This window comes from Ctenopharyngodon idella, chromosome 13, assembly GCF_019924925.1.
Source record: "Ctenopharyngodon idella isolate HZGC_01 chromosome 13, HZGC01, whole genome shotgun sequence".
NCBI classification, from domain to species: Eukaryota; Metazoa; Chordata; class Actinopteri; order Cypriniformes; family Xenocyprididae; genus Ctenopharyngodon; species Ctenopharyngodon idella.
Genome location: NC_067232.1, coordinates 16,182,865 through 16,200,824, shown reverse-complemented (window position 1 = coordinate 16,200,824; position 17,960 = coordinate 16,182,865). Strand labels below are relative to the sequence as shown.

At 38.7% G+C, this 17,960-nt stretch overlaps 1 protein-coding gene across 3 annotated transcripts in view; it reads right to left on the bottom strand.

Moving 5' to 3' along the window:
* si:ch211-67f13.7 (uncharacterized protein LOC565426 homolog) overlaps positions 1–17,960 on the bottom strand; it is a 69,151-nt gene that overhangs the window by 24,844 nt on the left and 26,347 nt on the right. For 2 of the 3 annotated variants that reach the window (XM_051916278.1, XM_051916280.1), the window contains one exon: positions 729–2,540. The exons of the other annotated variant lie outside the window; for it this stretch is intronic. In XM_051916278.1, coding sequence (XP_051772238.1) covers positions 1,798–2,540 — 743 coding nt within the window. In that variant the 3' untranslated portion in view covers positions 729–1,797. Of the gene's footprint in view, positions 1–728; positions 2,541–17,960 lie in introns of those variants that run through there. 3 annotated transcript variants of the gene reach the window in all.

The window sequence follows — 17,960 nt, the reverse complement described above, 5'->3', positions numbered from 1 at the left end:
GTGTCAGCGTACAGATGCCACGGATTCTTCTTGATCCCTGTTATTCTGCTGCTGCTGATCGTGATGGGTTTATTGTTTGTGCTCATTATAAGCAGAAGAAGAGAACAAACCAAACTAAATTTCTTTACTAATATGGGACTCAACTCTGAAACCCAAATTCTGAATGGAAAATTTCAGCAGTGTATAGGAGCAAAACATCATAATGTGGTTTGACAGAGACATGGACTGTAACGAGAGACCACTGTTGGATATCTTCAAACTTTAATATGTTTAATGTTCTTATTTTCATCAAACACACCAGCTTAACATCTGTAATACAGGACATACTTACTGCTTCGTTCAAATCTGAAACTCATAATCTCAGTGGAGAAGTTTAGTATGTCCATAATGGTTATTCTGTTACAAAATCATTTCAACTAACAGTAATATTATTTATAAAACTTAAAGACTTTCTGTGATTTACAGACAATATCATTATATTTATTTTAACACTGTATTATATTTTCTAACCTTGGCAGCTTTTAACAAACAGTATATAGTTTATTAGTCACATGACACTGATTATTTACACTAGGTAACATTTCAATTCATGCCCTAGTGATCTGTGTAACAGATAATTGTAGTGTCTCTCTCAGCTGAAATGACCGAATCTACTTAGGTGCTAAACAGTCTTAACAGAACCAAAATGAATTCTAAATAGAATTTTTTTTTACTCATAAAATGCATGGTTTTTTTTTTTTACAAATGCATTACAGTTATTTACTATTCGTGGATGTGGTTGAGTTTGTGCACTGAAACATTTCATTGTATCCATAAATACTCTGCCACTGGAAAAGCGTTTTCATTTTGACCTGATGGCAAGATGACACTGCAGTGAATCAAAAGTTTTTGTTACACTATTTATTGAATCTTGATGTAAAATAGAATTTAACAAATTGCTGTACACTAATGTATGTGTTTTTAGACTGAGGATTAGGATTTTTTAAATTCTTTATAAATGTTCTACATTGTATTGAGATTTTTCTGTGTGAAATATTTTCCTTGCACATCTGTAATATGTTTAATTTATTACACTGTGTAAGAAAACTATACAGTGATCAAGAGAAAATAAAATATATTTTCATAGTATCTCATGAGTGTTTAACATTTGTTTCACAAATCATGACTGTACTTGACAGTCTATATAAAACATTTTTTTTTTTCCAAAATGACATCTGCTAGTTCTAACAGAAAACCACATAATCAGACGGAATTGTTGCAGGACCAACGGATATACGCACAACCAGTTCTTTCACATTTACAAGCATTACAGTCCTATTGACATTACAACACACAAAAAGGTCAGTGTGGGTGAGGACCACAATATATCTTTGATATTGTCACAATGATGTATGAATAAACGTCGTTCCATCGGAATGAAAATATTTAGTCTGACTTTTCCCTGAAGTCTTGAAATGTCATTGTACAAGACCAAACATGTGCTAGACCCATGATAACATTACACACAGCATGAAAAACTTGTACTAAAGATCACAGTTAGGATATTCTTATTCAAGCATTGAAAAGGATTTTTTGAACAATGAATGAAAAGGCATTATCATGGAAACCAGTAAACCATGTCACAAAAGTAATTTAATATCTCAATACACAGCTTATCGGTCAAAATCAAGACATCCCTGAAATACTAGTTTTATTTATTCACCATTACGTGGTTCTTTTGTTTATTCATCAAAATGAACAAAAAATACAGACATTTTCTAGGTCCTCAACAATTCTGAATCACACCCCTTCTGAAAATTAATAATCATCTGAGTTTTGCATAAGATCCAGTTTTCTCACAAGACCCTGCTCCACCAGCTCATCAGATCCAGCTGGAAACTCTTCATCGTTTGAAGAGACGTCAATTAACAAGAAATCCAAACCTTCATTTTTATTTTCAGAAGAATTTACATCTTCCTTATTCTTTTCTTCTGAGATAAAGGATGACAGAAACACATTATGGAGTTTCCAGTCACCCAGTGCAGATTCATTTATTTTGGAATGCTGCTCCATGGTTTCATTGAGCATAACGGATGTCTTCATGGAACTTCCCATTCTCTGAACTGTCTTTGGCCAATAACTCAGACCCTTATTCATATCCTGCATCTTCCTCTTTCCAGTCCAGTCCAAGGATTCAACATCAAACTGCTCCGTGGCGTCTAAATCCGGCCTTTCAGATCCCACAGAGTTTTTACTGATAGCCATCAATATCTCCACATCCCCATGTTTCTCTTCCTTCTCCATCTCTTCCATCTCTTTCCTTTCCTCCTCTATGAGTTCCACTGTGCTGGTGCGAAACAGCTTATCATGGGCCTCTTCAGAAGATATCAGGGTAACAGAGGCAACAAAGTCCTCATGTGTGTAGGACCTCTGGGGCTCTTTGGCCAGTTTGGCTTCAAACCAGATGGTGTCATCATTTCTATTAGCCCTGAGAGTGCTGTTTAAAGTTGAGGAAGCCATAGATGTGTCAGAGAAGAGCACTTGATCACTGCTTATGAACCCTGATGCAAAGAATAAAGAGAGGAGAGGTCAAGACCTTTATTTTCTCTATGACCTTTATTATGCAGCACAATAAGAGCTGTCATTTCCTGTGTACTAATTTTACCATGTTAACCTAAAACCTAAAAACCTAACATTTTACAAAATACTAATCCTAGAGCTACAACCTTCGACATGCTGAATAATCTGATACCAAAATAGTACAATTAAAGGAAGCAGATAGAAAAGGTCAGCTCATGATGTAACATAAATTCTGTTCAAAGACATTAAGATTTAACTGTTTGTGTGCTAATGATGATGTCTAATTGAAATAAAGCTCAAATAAAATTAAATATAAATATTAGATGGAAAAACTTAATTTTTTTTTTTTTTTTGTCTTGTCTGAAATAAATACATTTAAAGGCTCAATATGTGCCCCTGCGTCACCTATCAATGACATCATACCCGCGTTACCCTCGATTTCCGTTTTTATTTTTTATTTTTAACAGAAAAGACGCTTTAATATATTATGTGTTTTATTAGACAGGTGAAATACTGTTTGGATACATTCATCGACAGAAAACTAATCATGTTATATAGCTCAACACAGTAAGTCTTATTGTTTAAATCTCTTTTCTTTTTTTTCTTTTTTTATTTACAGTGAGTATCATGTTTTACCATGACAAATATCAATCTAGCTTACTGCAGTGTGCAACAAGTGTCTCATAGCCGCCGAACGAAAACAGAGTAGCACTATAACAACTTTCAACACACAAATGTATCTAAGATGATAAAACAGCGCTGTGTTACCCCACATACGCTTGACCAGAAGAAACGGAAACGGTGACTGCGGCATAATAAAAAGTTCCGCTGCTCTTGAGACGTGTGTCGCGCTCGTCTCTCATTAGCAATCGCTCCAATGGCCTTGTTTCTGCTCGCACAGGACTCGGCCCTGCACTGCTTCATACTACAGTAACATTAATAACCTCATCCATGAACATGATTTCATGAGTCCCATCCCGATTCTTTTCCACTGGCTGTAGACGTGAAAAAACAACACCTCCCATGATTCTGTGAAATCAAGGCATCATCAAGCTATGCCTTTGTTTTGAATAAGTGACCTCTAGGGTGAAAATCTCAGTACTGTTTTAATTATTGCTGTATATATACTGTTATAATAATTAATAAATAATATATAAATATAATATAACAATTTATTATAGTAAGAAATACTTTTGTCTGATCTAATCTTGATATCTTTGTTAACATGTCAAAACATGTTAATTTATTGATTTTTCCTTTTTTTCCTCTCTTGTTAAAAAGAATCAGTTAAACCAAAATATGAATAAATACTATAATAGTACAGTCAACTTCAGAATTATTGGCACCTTTGGTAAATAAGAACAAAGGCGGCTGTGAAAACTGTAGAAGATGTACCAAAAAGGGACCGGTAAAAGTGGCACGCACGCGCTAAGCAGTCCCAGTAGGGATTTTGACGTAACGAGGCAGGTGGCACCGGCTGGACTGTGACTGGGCAGGAGATGGCAGAAGGAAGTGACGAATCAGGAAGTGAGATGGGATTTGAAGAAGACAGCGGGGGAGATAGTAGTGTATGGAATGTAGTACGGTCGAGAAAACGGGGGAAAAAAAAAGGAAAATGAAACATCAAATATGGATGAAACAGATAGTGAGCAAAGTGTTATTGTAATAGCAAGGCAGGAAGAGGAACATAAAGTGATCGTAAAATTATCTGAAGAAGGGGCAACGTTTAGTGAGTGGAATCCAATTAAATTAACAAAAGCAATTAACAAGTTGCTGGGTGAGGTCAAAAATGCTAAGGTTTTGAGAAACAGATCACTGTTGATAGGAATAAAGTGCAGAAAGAAAAAGCCTTGCAAATGAATAAAATAGATAAAACGAGAGTGCAGTGTTCGTTGATTGAGTACAAAAAAGTGAGTCGAAGAGTCATTACAGGAATACCTACAGATGTTTCAGAAGAACAAATGAAAGATAATATGACAGGAGCAAAAGTACTGGAAGTAAAACGCCTTACAACAACCAGAAATGCGGAGAAATGCAAGCTTGTCTGTTATGGCTAAGTTTGATGAAACAAAACTTCCTGGTAAGGTGTATATAGGATACATGAGCTATGAGGCAAGGCCATATATTCCTCCACCACTGAGGTGCTTTAAGTGCCAAAAATATGGTCATGTAGCAGCAATATGTAAGGGCTAACAGAGATGTGGCAGATATGCAGGCGAACACAAGTACGGAAAGTGTGGAGAAGGAGTAAAGCTTAAATGCTGCAACTGTGGAGGAGAGCATAGCTCAGCTTATCGTGATTGCGAGGCCAGCATAAGGGCAGTGAAAGTACAACGAGTGAAAGCATTACAAGGAAAAAGCATTACATGAAAGTGTCTAGAGAAAAGACTGTTTATAAACCGGCAAACAACGAAACTAAAGATAGACCAGCAAATGATGAAACTAAAGATAGACCTTGCGGGAACTGTTAAAAGCTTGTGGCAAAGAAAGACGTGCTAATTATGAGTAAGAATGAATTTGTGTTGTTCATGGTTGAGGTGATAAATTGCTCAGCACGGACAGAAAGGAAAACTGCAAAGATCAAAATAATAGTTAAAGCAGCGGAAAATTTATTTGGTGTTAAAGGACTGTGAAGTAGTGGAAGAAATGTTAACTGCAGGAATTTCTAACTCTCAGTCATTGGCTGGTGGATCTTCATGATTTTAGTTATATTGCAGTGGAATGCCATGAGTCTTATAGCTAATGGGCCAGAGTTCAAAAAGTTTGTTTTTGATTTACCAGATAAACCTTATGTAATATGTGTACAAGAGACGTGGTTGAAACCATTGTTAGATTTTGTGATTCCTGGATATTCTGCAGAAAGGGAAACAGGAAAAGATGGAGGGGTGGCAATCTTCGTAAGAAACGGGACAAATTATAACTTGATCAGTAAAGGAAAAGAACATGAAAGATAGGGCACAAGGTATAGTAGCTCACATAACACAGAAAGTGTTATTGATTTGACAATAATGTCAACTGAAATTGCTGGAATAAGCACATGGGAGGTTTTAAACCAGTCAGCGATAGGTAGTGATCATTATCCAATAATAACCAGGATTGGAGTAGAGATACATCAGGATAATGAAGTGAGAACACCAAGGTGGAAGTTGGATAAAGCTGATTGGCAGTCGTTTCAAATGCTGAGTGAGGTTAAGTGTGTAGATTTATTAAATAAAAATATAACAGAAGTGAAAGAAATGAATGAAAATGTGGTTACAGCCATTATAGAAGCAGCTGACGAAACAATTCCTAAAAAGGCAGGAAGTAAACTGAAAAAATGTGTGCCATGGTGGGATGAGAGTTGTAATACAGTAATTAAGAAGAGAAATAAAATGTCTAAACAGCTTAAAATCCATCATACACTGGAAACTTTGATTAATTATAAAAGGGCACAGGCAGTAGTTAGGAAAACAATTAGATCAGCTAAACGTGTATATTGGAGACAATTCTGTAATACAATTGGAAGAGAAACTCAGCTGCCAGATATATGGAGAACAATTAGGAAAATGAGTGGAATAAGAAACAATGTGGAAATACCAGTGTTATGTAGTAACAATAAAAATGCAATTAGTAATGCAGAAAAAGCAGAACTTTTTGTAAAAACTTTTGATTCACAGTTCTGGAAATCTATCCTTAACAGCTAAGCAGTATAGAGACCAGACGCTTGCTCAAAATCCAGGGATAGTAGAGAGAAGCAGTATATCAGGGAGAGATCTGGGTCAGCCATTTACTCTATTTGAGTTAAAAAGAGCTGTATCAAGCACACGACAAATGACTCCAGGGAAAGATGGTATATGCTATAGCATGTTAGGCCATATGGAAGATGTCACACTTGGGATATTATTAAGACTGTTTAATATGGTATGGAATGCAGGAAAACTCCCATTAATATGGAAACAGGCAGTTATAGTCCCAATACCTAAACCTGGCAAAGACCCATCAGATCCAACTAGTTATAGACCCATAGCATTAACATCACAACTAGGGAAAACTATGGAAAGGATGGTAACAGATAGATTAGATTATTATATTGAAAGTAAAGGTCTTCTCTCACCGCATCAATCTGGATTTTGTAAGGGAAGGGGGACAATGGACTCAGTATTATGTCTAGAATCAGTAATTAGGAAAGCTCAAAGTAATAAAGAAAGTGTAATTGCTGTATTTTTTGATTTTGAAAAGGCATATGATATGCTGTGGAAGAACGGACTTCTTATTAAACTTAATAAATTAGGAATAAGTGGCAAGATGTATAACTGCGTATTAGATTTCCTGAATAGAAGAACAATAGAAGTTAAAGTAGGTGCAGAATATTCAAATAGGTATATAGTGGAAAATGGTATCTCACAAGGCAGTGTATGTAGTCCAATACTGTTTAATATTATGATCATTGACATATTTGATCAGGTTGAAGAAAACGTAGTCAAGTCACTTTATGTGGATGATGGGGCACTCTGGGTTAGAGGTCAGAATATAGAATATTTAAGAAAGAAAATGCAAAATGTAATAGGGAAAGTAGAACAGTGGACAAATAAATAGGGATTTAAACTTTCAATCTCAAAATCACAAGTTATATGTTTTTCTAAACGTCCTAAAACAATATCACTAAAACTATATGGGCAAGATCTTGAACAGGTTAAGGTTGTAAGATTCTTGGGAGTGTTCTTAATGAGAAGCTGAACTGGTGTCAACACATTGATAAGGTTAGGAATAAATGTAAAAAGATTAATAATGTTTTGAGGTGTCTATCAGGGCAAGACTGGGGAGCAAGCAGGACATCACTCATAAACCTCTATCAGGCTCTTTTAAGAACAGCGTTAGATTATGGTTGCCTAGCATATACAGTGGGTACGGAAAGTATTCAGACCCCCTTAAATTTTTCACTCTTTGTTATATTGCAGCCATTTGCTAAAATCATTTAAGTTCTTTTTTTTCCCCCTCATTAATGTACACACAGCACCCCATATTGACAGAAAAACACAGAATTGTTGAAATTTTTGCAGATTTATTAAAAAAAGAAAAACTGAAATATCACATGGTCCTAAGTGTTCAGACCCTTTGCTGTGACACTCATATATTTAACTCAGGTGCTGTCCATTTCTTCTGATCATCCTTGATATGGTTCTACACCTTCATTTGAGTCCAGCTGTGTTTGATTATACTGATTGGACTTGATTAGGAAAGCCACACACCTGTCTATATAAGACCTTACAGCTCACAGTGCATGTCAGAGCAAATGAGAATCATGAGGTCAAAGGAAATGCCTGAAAAGCTCAGAGACAGAATTGTGGCAAGGCACAGATCTGGCCAAGGTTACAAAAAAATTTCTGCTGCACTTAAGGTTCCTAAGAACACAGTGGCCTCCATAATCCTTAAATGGAAGACGTTTGGGACGACCAGAACCATTCCTAGAGCTGGCCATCCGGCCAAACTGAGCTATCGGGGGAGAAGAGCCTTGGTGAGAGAGGTAAAGAAGAACCCAAAGATCACTGTGGCTGAGCTCCAGAGATGCAGTTGGGAGATGGGAGAAAGTTGTAGAAAGTCAACCATCACTGCAGCCCTCCACCAGTCAGGGCTTTATGGCAGAGTGGCCCGACGGAAGCCTCTCCTCAGTGCAAGACACAAAAGCCCGCATGGAAGGACTCCAAGATGGTGAGAAATAAGATTCTCTGGTCTGATGAGACCAAGATAGAACTTTTTGGCCTTAATTCTAAGCGGTATGTGTGGAGAAAACCAGGCACTGCTCATCACCTGTCCAATACAGTCCCAACAGTGAAGCATGGTGGTGGCAGCATCATGCTGTGGGGGTGTTTTTCAGCTGCAGGGACAGGACGACTGGTTGCAATCAAGGGAAAGATGAATGCGGCCAAGTACAGGGATATCCTGGACGAAAACCTTCTCCAGAGTGCTCAGGACCTCAGACTGGGCCGAAGGTTTACCTTCCAACAAGACAATGACCCTAAGCACACAGCTAAAATAACGAAGGAGTGGCTTCACAACAACTGTTCTTGAATGGCTCAGCCAGAGCCCTGACTTAAACCCAATTAAGCATCTCTGGAGAGACCTAAAAATGTCTGTCCACCAACGTCTACCATCCAACCTGACAGAACTGGAGAGGATCTGCAAGGAGGAATGGCAGAGGATCCCCAAATCCAGGTGTGAAAAACGTGTTGCATCTTTCCCAAAAAGACTCATGGCTGTATTAGATCAAAAGGGTGCTTCTACTAAATACTGAGCAAAGGGTCTGAATACTTAGGACCATGTGATATTTCAGTTTTTCTTTTTTAATAAATCTGCAAAAATGTCAACAATTCTGTGTTTTTCTGTCAATATGGGGTGCTGTGTGTACATTAATGAGGGGAAAAAAAGAACTTAAATGATTTTAGCAAATGGCTGCAATATAACAAAGAGTGAAAAATTTAAGGGGGTCTGAATACTTTCCGTACCCACTGTATGTCAGCATCAGAATCAAACCTCAAAAAGCTTGATGTGGAACAGGCACAGGCACTTCGGATTTGTTCTAGAGCATTTAAATCATCACCAGTATCTGCATTACAGGTTGAGACAGGAGAGATGCCTTTACATATTAGGAGGGTCAAAATCATGCTGGCATGTTAGATAAATCTGCAAGGGCATAGTGGGGTACATCCCACAAAGGCCATCTTACAAGACTGTTCAGAACATAGTAAAACTAATTATTACAGTTTTGGATGGAAAGGAAATGCAAAAGCACAAAATGCAAGCCTCAGCCAGCACCAAGTAAGCCCCACTGTGGCAATATCAACAGTACCACCTTGGAAATTCAGAAAGCCATTTGTAGATATAAGCCTTCAACAAATGTTAAAAGAAAAATCTAAAATAATACCACAGAGAATAATAGTTCAAAGCTATATGGACCTCTATCAAGACAAAATATTCATATTTACAGATGGATCAAAGCAGCCAGAGACAGGCCGTACTGGGGCTGCTTTCTTCATTCCGCATTATGAAATAGCAGTTTAAAAAAAAAAAAAAAAAAAAAGAGCAGCAGATCATTTATCGGTGTACACGGTAGAGCTTTTAGCAATTTTACAGTGGTTGGAAGGAAATAATCAGATTCAAAATGTAGCCATAGCTTCTGACAGCTTATCTGCTCTATCTAGTATTCAATCTGGGAAAACATCACGCAGACAAGATATCATATACCAGATATTCCACTTGCTTTTAATACTGTATGATAGAGGGCTGGATGTCTTCTTCCTTTGGGTTCCTGCTCATGTAGGGGTGGGAAGGCAATGAGATTGTAGATATTCTGGCAAAAGGATCAATAATACATGAAATAGTTGATGTACAAATACCATTATGTAGAGAGAGCAGAAATTAAAACCATTATTAAGGGACATATAAACAAAATATGGCAAGAATATTGGGACATAGCTGATACTGGACGACATCTGTATAATATACAAAAACAAGTAGGCATAAGTATTAGGCAGAGCAGAAATCCAAAGGAAGAAAAGATAGTTACGCATCTTAGAATAGGTCATGCTGGTTTAAATTTTACATTACATAGAATAGGAAAACACCCCACTGGTCTTTGCAATCACTGCAACACACAAGAGACAGTAAAACACATTTTAATGGATTGTAAAAGATATGAAGAAGAAAGAAGGGAGTTAGAAATACAAGTTGGAAAACAAAACATGACATTAGAAAATCTTCTAGGAAAAACAATGTCTGGGAAAATATTCAGTCTTCTAATGCATTATTTGAAAAATATTGGGTTAAGTGAAAATTTAATATGAATATTTAGTTGTCAATATTTAGTAGTTATTGTCAAGTTGCTGCCCACACTCCAGTCCAGTAGGTGGCGGTAAATGCACCTTAAGTTGGTTTGCCATCCGCCAATAAAATCAAAAGAAGAAGCAGTTCAGCAAAAATCAGTGCTGTGGTCGAAATCGCCCCCTATACCCTCATTCACTATTCCCTACATTAGTCCACTAATATAGTCTGAGTGCACCGGAAGGGCTGCCGATTTTGCATAGTTTGTGCTGCTGTTTAATAATCTTTTGAAATGTAGCAAACTGGCAGCTCCAGTATGAATATTTATGTTGTACTTGCATGTTCAAACCTTTTAAACGATTTAATGATCAATTAAAAAGGAATTTATACCTGTATGATAATGCTGGACCAGCGCGGTTTGGAAAATGAATGGATGATTAATTCAGCTGCGGGCGCCATCTCCTGGCGAGACACGGGAATTCATTCAGCGCGCGACTCTCACAGTGCATTATGGGTATTCTCTAACCATTGAGCGTGCATCGGTTGTACACTCATTATTGCGGTGCATTGTGGGATTGAATGAGTGCACTCAACATCGTCCACTATGGTTTCGGACACCACTACAAATGGCTTTCCCCTCAAATAGTGCCCTATTTAAGGGTATAGGGGGCGATTTCGAACACAGCCCAGGGCCCTCATTTATCAACAGTGCATAGAAAAGGTTCTATATTTTGTCCTACGAATAAAATTTAGAATGTGCCTAAGTACAAGATAATCCATATTTATCAAATGTGCGCATACAGTTCTTACGCACATTAGTAAGCAATCATTGTTGATAAATCCCACATGTGCATAAATACCCTGCTCGTTCACGTTCACGGTCATTAGCATTCGGAAACGCCTCCAATTAACCATATATGGTGACAACACTTCCCTTTAAAAATCACGTGATTGTATTTTTTTTCCTCACCGCAATAATGACAGAGAGGATTCTGTGCTCTAGCCAAGCAGATCAGCACGATCTTGGAAAACGCGCTCTCTGCCAAGTCTTCCAATAACGCAAGATAAGCCATTGCACTGGGACAAACGTTTTTCACAGCTGTCTTTTATAGGGTTTGACACCAATTACGCATCATGTTTAAAACTAGACAAATTATAAATTGAGTGTTTTATAATTAAAGGAAACACAGGACATATGTGGATTGCTTACTGTGACACTCTTAAATGCTTTATTGTGTAGTGTCGCTATTCTACCACTAGATTCTCTGCGTAAGCATGCTCAGAGGTGTGCTCATATTTACACACATTTCTACGTATAAGTACAAGTTGGTGAATCCCACACTTTGCGTGAAACTTTACACACAAATCTGTCCGTACGCACAGTTGATAAATGAGGGCCCAGTCTATCGCATCAGCTGCGTGTGTCGTGGATTTGTCAGAAGTTTTGATAATGTAGCCTAATAAAGAGACATTGGGCGAACACGTCCGATACTCTTCTGACGCCCGAGAAACGTTTATGGATTACAAAGAACTTTGCATTGTTTACATCATGTCTGAGAACGAAGCGCCAGCTCGCACACACACGGGGAGTTTTCGTGTCAGCGCTCCGGACAAATTCGATTGTGCTGATGGCAAAGATTGGCCAAGCTGTATCAGACGTTTCCGGAGATACCGTGTTGCGTCGGGATTGAACAAGAGAGATGACGAATTCCAGATCAATACTATAATTTACTTAATGGGTGATGAAGCAGAGGATATTTTGAATGCTTCCACTTTAAATACTGAAGAAAAGCTCAACTACACGGCAGTGGAGAACTGTTTCAATAGCCACTTTGTGGGGAAGCATAACGTCATCTTCTAGAGAGCTAAGTTTAATATGCGTAAACAAGAACCAGGTGAGTCAGCTGATAGCTTTATAACGGCCGTCCATAAGCTAGCAGAACATTGTAATTTTGGACATTTGAAAGACTAATTAATACGTGATCGCATTGTCGTGGGGATAAGAGACATGGCACTTTCAGAAAAACTCCAGTTGGACTCAGACTTTACTTTAAGCAGAGCTGTCAGTCAGGTGAAACAGAACGAGATGGTAAAGGGCAATTCCAGCGTTATGGACGTGACATTTGGAGTAAAAACTTGAAATATAAACGCTCAAAGAATGCATTTATTACCAACATATTGAACCGTCTATTTATATATTCATAGTCCCTTATTAAAAGGAGTCCAGACATTAGAAAAATGTCAGTCTATACAATCGTTTTATATTTTAGATGAGGGAAATATCCATGCGTTACGGACGTGACAAAAAAAAAAAAAAAGTCACAAAGTTTTAGGTGTCAACATATTTTTTTAGGAATTCTGTGAATTACATTGCGCGAACCAAAAGTAATACTGCCCACCGAATGAAGAAGGGTTGGCTCTCCATAGAGCATAAAATAATAATTTTATTTCATTTTTTCGTGTTCGCATTTATGAGGAAAAAACAGCGTTATACGGATGTGACAGTTTACCGTTACGGATGTGACCGGTCCCGAAAGCGGCACAGAAAACTGCTTTAAAACTTTAACAGAGACCTCAAGCAGGCATTGAATCTACCAAATATTGAAATCTGGGATACCAGTATGGTAAGACTGCACAATTTATCAACTTTTTACTAAACTTTTTTATACAACTTTATACTCTGTATTGCAAAAGGTTATGGATTAAACCTATTTCTCATGTTGATAAAGTGTGCGTTGTTCAAGAATCAATTAGAGACCATGATTTTCCTTCTTACAGAACTGCTTGTTAAAACACATTTACAAATATTAATGTTCATCATAAAGAAGTTTAAAATCGCATGTTTTCCCCACAGTCAGGTGAACCGATTGACGTACTTGTCAATCGCATGTCAGTTTTATGTTTTGTGTACGATCACACGGATTTCGGCTAGTTTGCACAGTTTAAAGCAGAGTCTTGAGTCAAAATGATCAAACTTTATTTCAAGTCAAAATTATTGCAATCTTATTATTTTTATAATGTCAGCTTGATCGCGTGGATTGTGATCAATAGACTATTTTTTTAACCAACAGGTAAAAACGCGACATCCCGAGGGAAGCGTCCTATGAGACACAATGATCTTCTATAAGTTGTACTGTATCATATAGGCCTAACTTTTGATGTTCATATTTCGTTCTGTAACTGGCAAGAGGAAGAGAAGATCGGTTCATGTGCGCCTGATCTGCTTGATCTACCGCTTACACTGAGACGCTGCAGTAGCTATAGTCATGCGCCGTAGGCTATTAAAGAGCGACATCTATTGTTTAAATTTTGTTATAAAATTGACTGAATTTGAAAGTTGAACATTTTTCATATTAAAACTAACAAAGCACAAAGAGTATTGCGACTATTGGATATGTTCTGAACAGTAAGCCTGAAACAGACCACAGCAATATATAAAGAAGCAAAGTCATAGGATTTAATATGAAGCGTCCATTACGGTCACGTCCGTAACGCTTATTATGGTTGTTCAGAGCAACATAGTGAAATGAATTGTTGATCCTAATAAGCATAAACATAATTTAGCTTTGCATATAAAGTTTAAAGTTATTTGCATTTATAATTGTTATATCACATAAACTTATTATTAAAAACGTTACGGACGTGACAGAGCACTGAAACGTCCTGACCTCTTTATTCCAGCCCTTATAAATTCAACAGTGCTGTTATGACAAAATGAGTGTATTTATTTCTCAGGCATGCCTCCGTCTTTCTACACAATGCTTACTGTTAAAATAAAGTTTAAAAAAGGGAGTCTTTGATCCCTTTTTTGAAAGCATGAAATATGGTTGGTTGGAAATTTAATTTAAGCATTGTTGCTTACCTCATATATTGTGGATAAACAAGGCAATTTTCTTAAAATTTCTGTTAGAGCACATTAATACAGTATATTACAGACCTAAATGGACAATTTAAAAAGGGTTTTGTTCTTTTGGTAAAAACTTTTTTTCATGGTAAAGATGACCTTTGCGTGGAATTGCCCTAAAACAGCAGCAAAGCTATTATGCGGGGCAGTTCTTCACAGACTGAGGAGAAAAGTGAAGTGGATGCAGTTTCAGGACCAGTAAAAAGAAAACAGGCAGCATATGTGGAATGTCGGAAATGCAATTATGCAGTACTATGTCATTCTAGGAAATTATTGCAGGAAGTGTTCGAGGAGCAAGATGTACAAGAAGACGCCCTTTATTTAGGGGAATTAAAAGACCACAACACAGGATGGTACACAGACATAACACTGAATGGGGAAAACATTTCATTCAAAATAGACACTGGTGCTGCAGTCACAGCCATCCCTATGAAAATATATGACTACAGGAGGGACGGACCTTTGATGGGGAGAAAAAAAAAAAAAAACTGTACGGGCCCAATAATAAATGGCTACTAGTGGCAGGACAGGTAATGTGCAAGTTGGAAAGCAAAGACAGCACAACCTCTCGACCTGTTTTTGATTAACTTTCCAGACCCTTATTGGGCCTGCCAGCTATTGAGGCATTACAGCTTGTTGAATGGATTGATGCAGTAGAATCAACAGAGGAAAGGTTCAAAAAGAAATTTCCAAAAGTATTCACTGGCCTGGGAAAGCTAGATGGAGACTACTGCATTCGCTTAAAATCTGATGCTGTGCCATATGCACTCACAACCCCACGCAGAGTGCAAATTCCTTTGGAAAATAAAATTAAGGAGGAGTTAGAGCGTGTGGAACAAATGGGAGTGATATCAAGGATAGAGCAACCAACGGAATGGTGTGCCGGCATGGTGCCTGTTGTAAAGCCAAATGGGAAAATCAGGATATGTGTCGATTTAACCAAACTTAATGAGGCCCTATGCAGAGAGCGGCACATATTACTTTCTGTAGAGCAGTCACTGGCTCAGTTGAATGGAGCAACGATTTTTACCAAGCTAGATGCACGGTCTGGTTTTTGGCAGATACCACTGGCACAAGAGTGCAGGGAACCCAGCAACATTTATCACACCATTTGGCCGATTTTGCTTTAATGTCTTACCCTTCGGCATCAACTTGGGTCCAGAACACTTCTAGAGATGTATGTCTCAGCTCCTAGATGGAATAACAGGACTAATCTGTCATGTTGACGACGTGTTAGTGTGTGGTAAAGACAAAGCCCAACACGACAAGCGACTAACTGAGGTCTTGTCCAGACTTCAGAAGACAGGCTTAACTCTGAATGAGAAGTGTTCCTTTGCACAGTCTGAAGTTTTGTTTGTAGGCCACAAAGTGAGCTCAGAGGGAATAGTGGGATCTGTTGGCCAAGCAGAATGAATGGATTTGGAGCAGTGTGCAGCAAGCAGCTTTTGAAAAAAATCAAAACTTGTTATCAACCCAAGTATTAGTGCAATACAAGCCTGATGCAAAAACAAGAGTCTGCTGATGCATCCTCTTTTGGATTAAGAGCAGTCCTTACTCAAACGCAGAATGAAAAGGAATGGCTTCCTGTGGCTTTTATTTCACAATCTCTGTTGGAGACAGAACAGAGATATGCCCAGGTGAAGAAAGAGGCGTTGGCAGTAGCATGGGCTTGTGAAAGACTCAGCTCATACCTGATTGGCCTTCATTTCACTATAGAGACGGACCACAAGCCATTGTTGGCACTTTTGGGAACGAAGGCATTGGATGACTTACCTCCTAGGGTTCAAAGATTCTAAGACTTCTGGGATACTCATACAACATAGTTCATGTTCCAGGCAAGGCATTGGTCAAGGCAGACGCACTGACAAGAGCCCCAATAGTCAGAAAACTACAGTATTAAGTGAAGAAAAGGAGCTGGAAAGAGAAACACAGGTTTTTGTAAATGCAGTACAACACTACTTGCCAGCTTCAAAGTCAAAACTACAACAAATAGCGGAGGGACAGCAAGATGACATGATCTGCAGGCAGCTGATGGAGCAATGTAAGATGGGGTGGCCAAGACAGGAGGAACTAAAAAAAGACATAAAACCTTACTGGGTCCATCAGAGTGAGCTGCACATTGCAAATGGCCTCTTGATGAAGGGCTAGAGAGTGGTAATCCCAGAGAATGCAAACAGAAATATTAGCCCGGTTGCACGAGAGACATATGGGTATATCCAAGTGTAGGGTTCGAGCACAGCAGTCAGTGTGGTGGCTGGGCCTAAGTAGCCAAATTGCTAAAATGGTTGCGCAATGTGAGATATGTTTGAGACGTCAACCCCAGCACACTGAACCTATGATACCATCCCCATTACCCAGACAGCCCTGGCAAAAACTTGGGGCTGATCTGTTGGCTGATCTGTTCTTCCAGAAGGGCACAACCTACCTTCTCATCGACTACTTCTCAAGGTACATTGAAATCGAGAAGATGCCCATCACTACAGTTAAAAGTGTAATACAAGCACTGAAGGCCATTTTCTCTAGACATGGAGTGCCAGAAACACTTATAAGTGATAATGGCCAACAATTTGCATCTTCTGAGTTTTCAGCCTTTGCTGCAGATTATGATTTTATTCACATAACAAGTAGCCCGTACTTTAGCCAAAGCAATGGGGAGGCAGAAAGGGCCGTGAAAACAATTAAGACTTTGCTGTTAAAGAATCACGATCCTTATGGTGCGTTCACACCAGACGCGAATGAAGTGTTAAGCACGAGTGATTTACATGTTAAGTCAATGCAAAGACGCGAATAGACATCCTGTGGCGCAATTCGCGCGAATGAGGCGGCGTGAATGATGTGGCACGAATTGAGCGCTTCAGGCGTTTGACGCGTGATTCGCGCGAATCGCGCAAGTTGAAAAATCTGAACTTTGGCTCCTGGATTAACCAATCAGGAGCTTGCTCTAGTAGTGACGCGATTACGACGTAGTGAGCGGAGGCAGGAATCCGAAACAACAATGGAGGACAAAATCATCGCCGCTGTACGATACATCATCGTACTTTTATAGAAACAGGAATAAAAAGGATCTTGCTTGGGAGAAAGTGAGTGAGGAGGTCGGACAATCTGGTAAGTTGTAAAAAACGGTCTTTACTCAATTTGAGCTATATATAATATACACACATATTGAGACTACAAGCTAGCTAAAGCCAGCAAATTGAGCTTATTCGACGTATTTTACAACTACTTTCCCGCTGACGAGTTGATGTGTTTATTCAGAGGAAGTGTGCAGAAAGGAGGGACACATATTAAAGGAGAGGGAGAGCCCCTCTCATGACGCGAATTTGCGCATGTTGTGAAGTGAATTTCACGCGCGAATGAAGCAAGTAAACTTCAAGCGTCCAACTAAGTCGCGTCTGGTGTGAACGCCCCATTACCGTGCATTGTTGGCCTACAGAGTTACACCGCTGCTACATGGACCCTCACCGGCTGAAATGTTAATGGGCAGGAAATTGAGATCTCCACTGCCACAGGCAAAATCACAACTGGAGCCGTGGTGGCCGAACAGGCGAGTATTCAGAGAAAAAAAAATGAACAGCTGAAAATAACACAGACACTGAACTTTAACAGAGGACACAGAACCACTGAGAGGCCTGAGATGAAACCAGGACAAGCAGTATGGATCTCTAAATCGCAACAACCAGCAACTGTGCTTGGCAAGGCA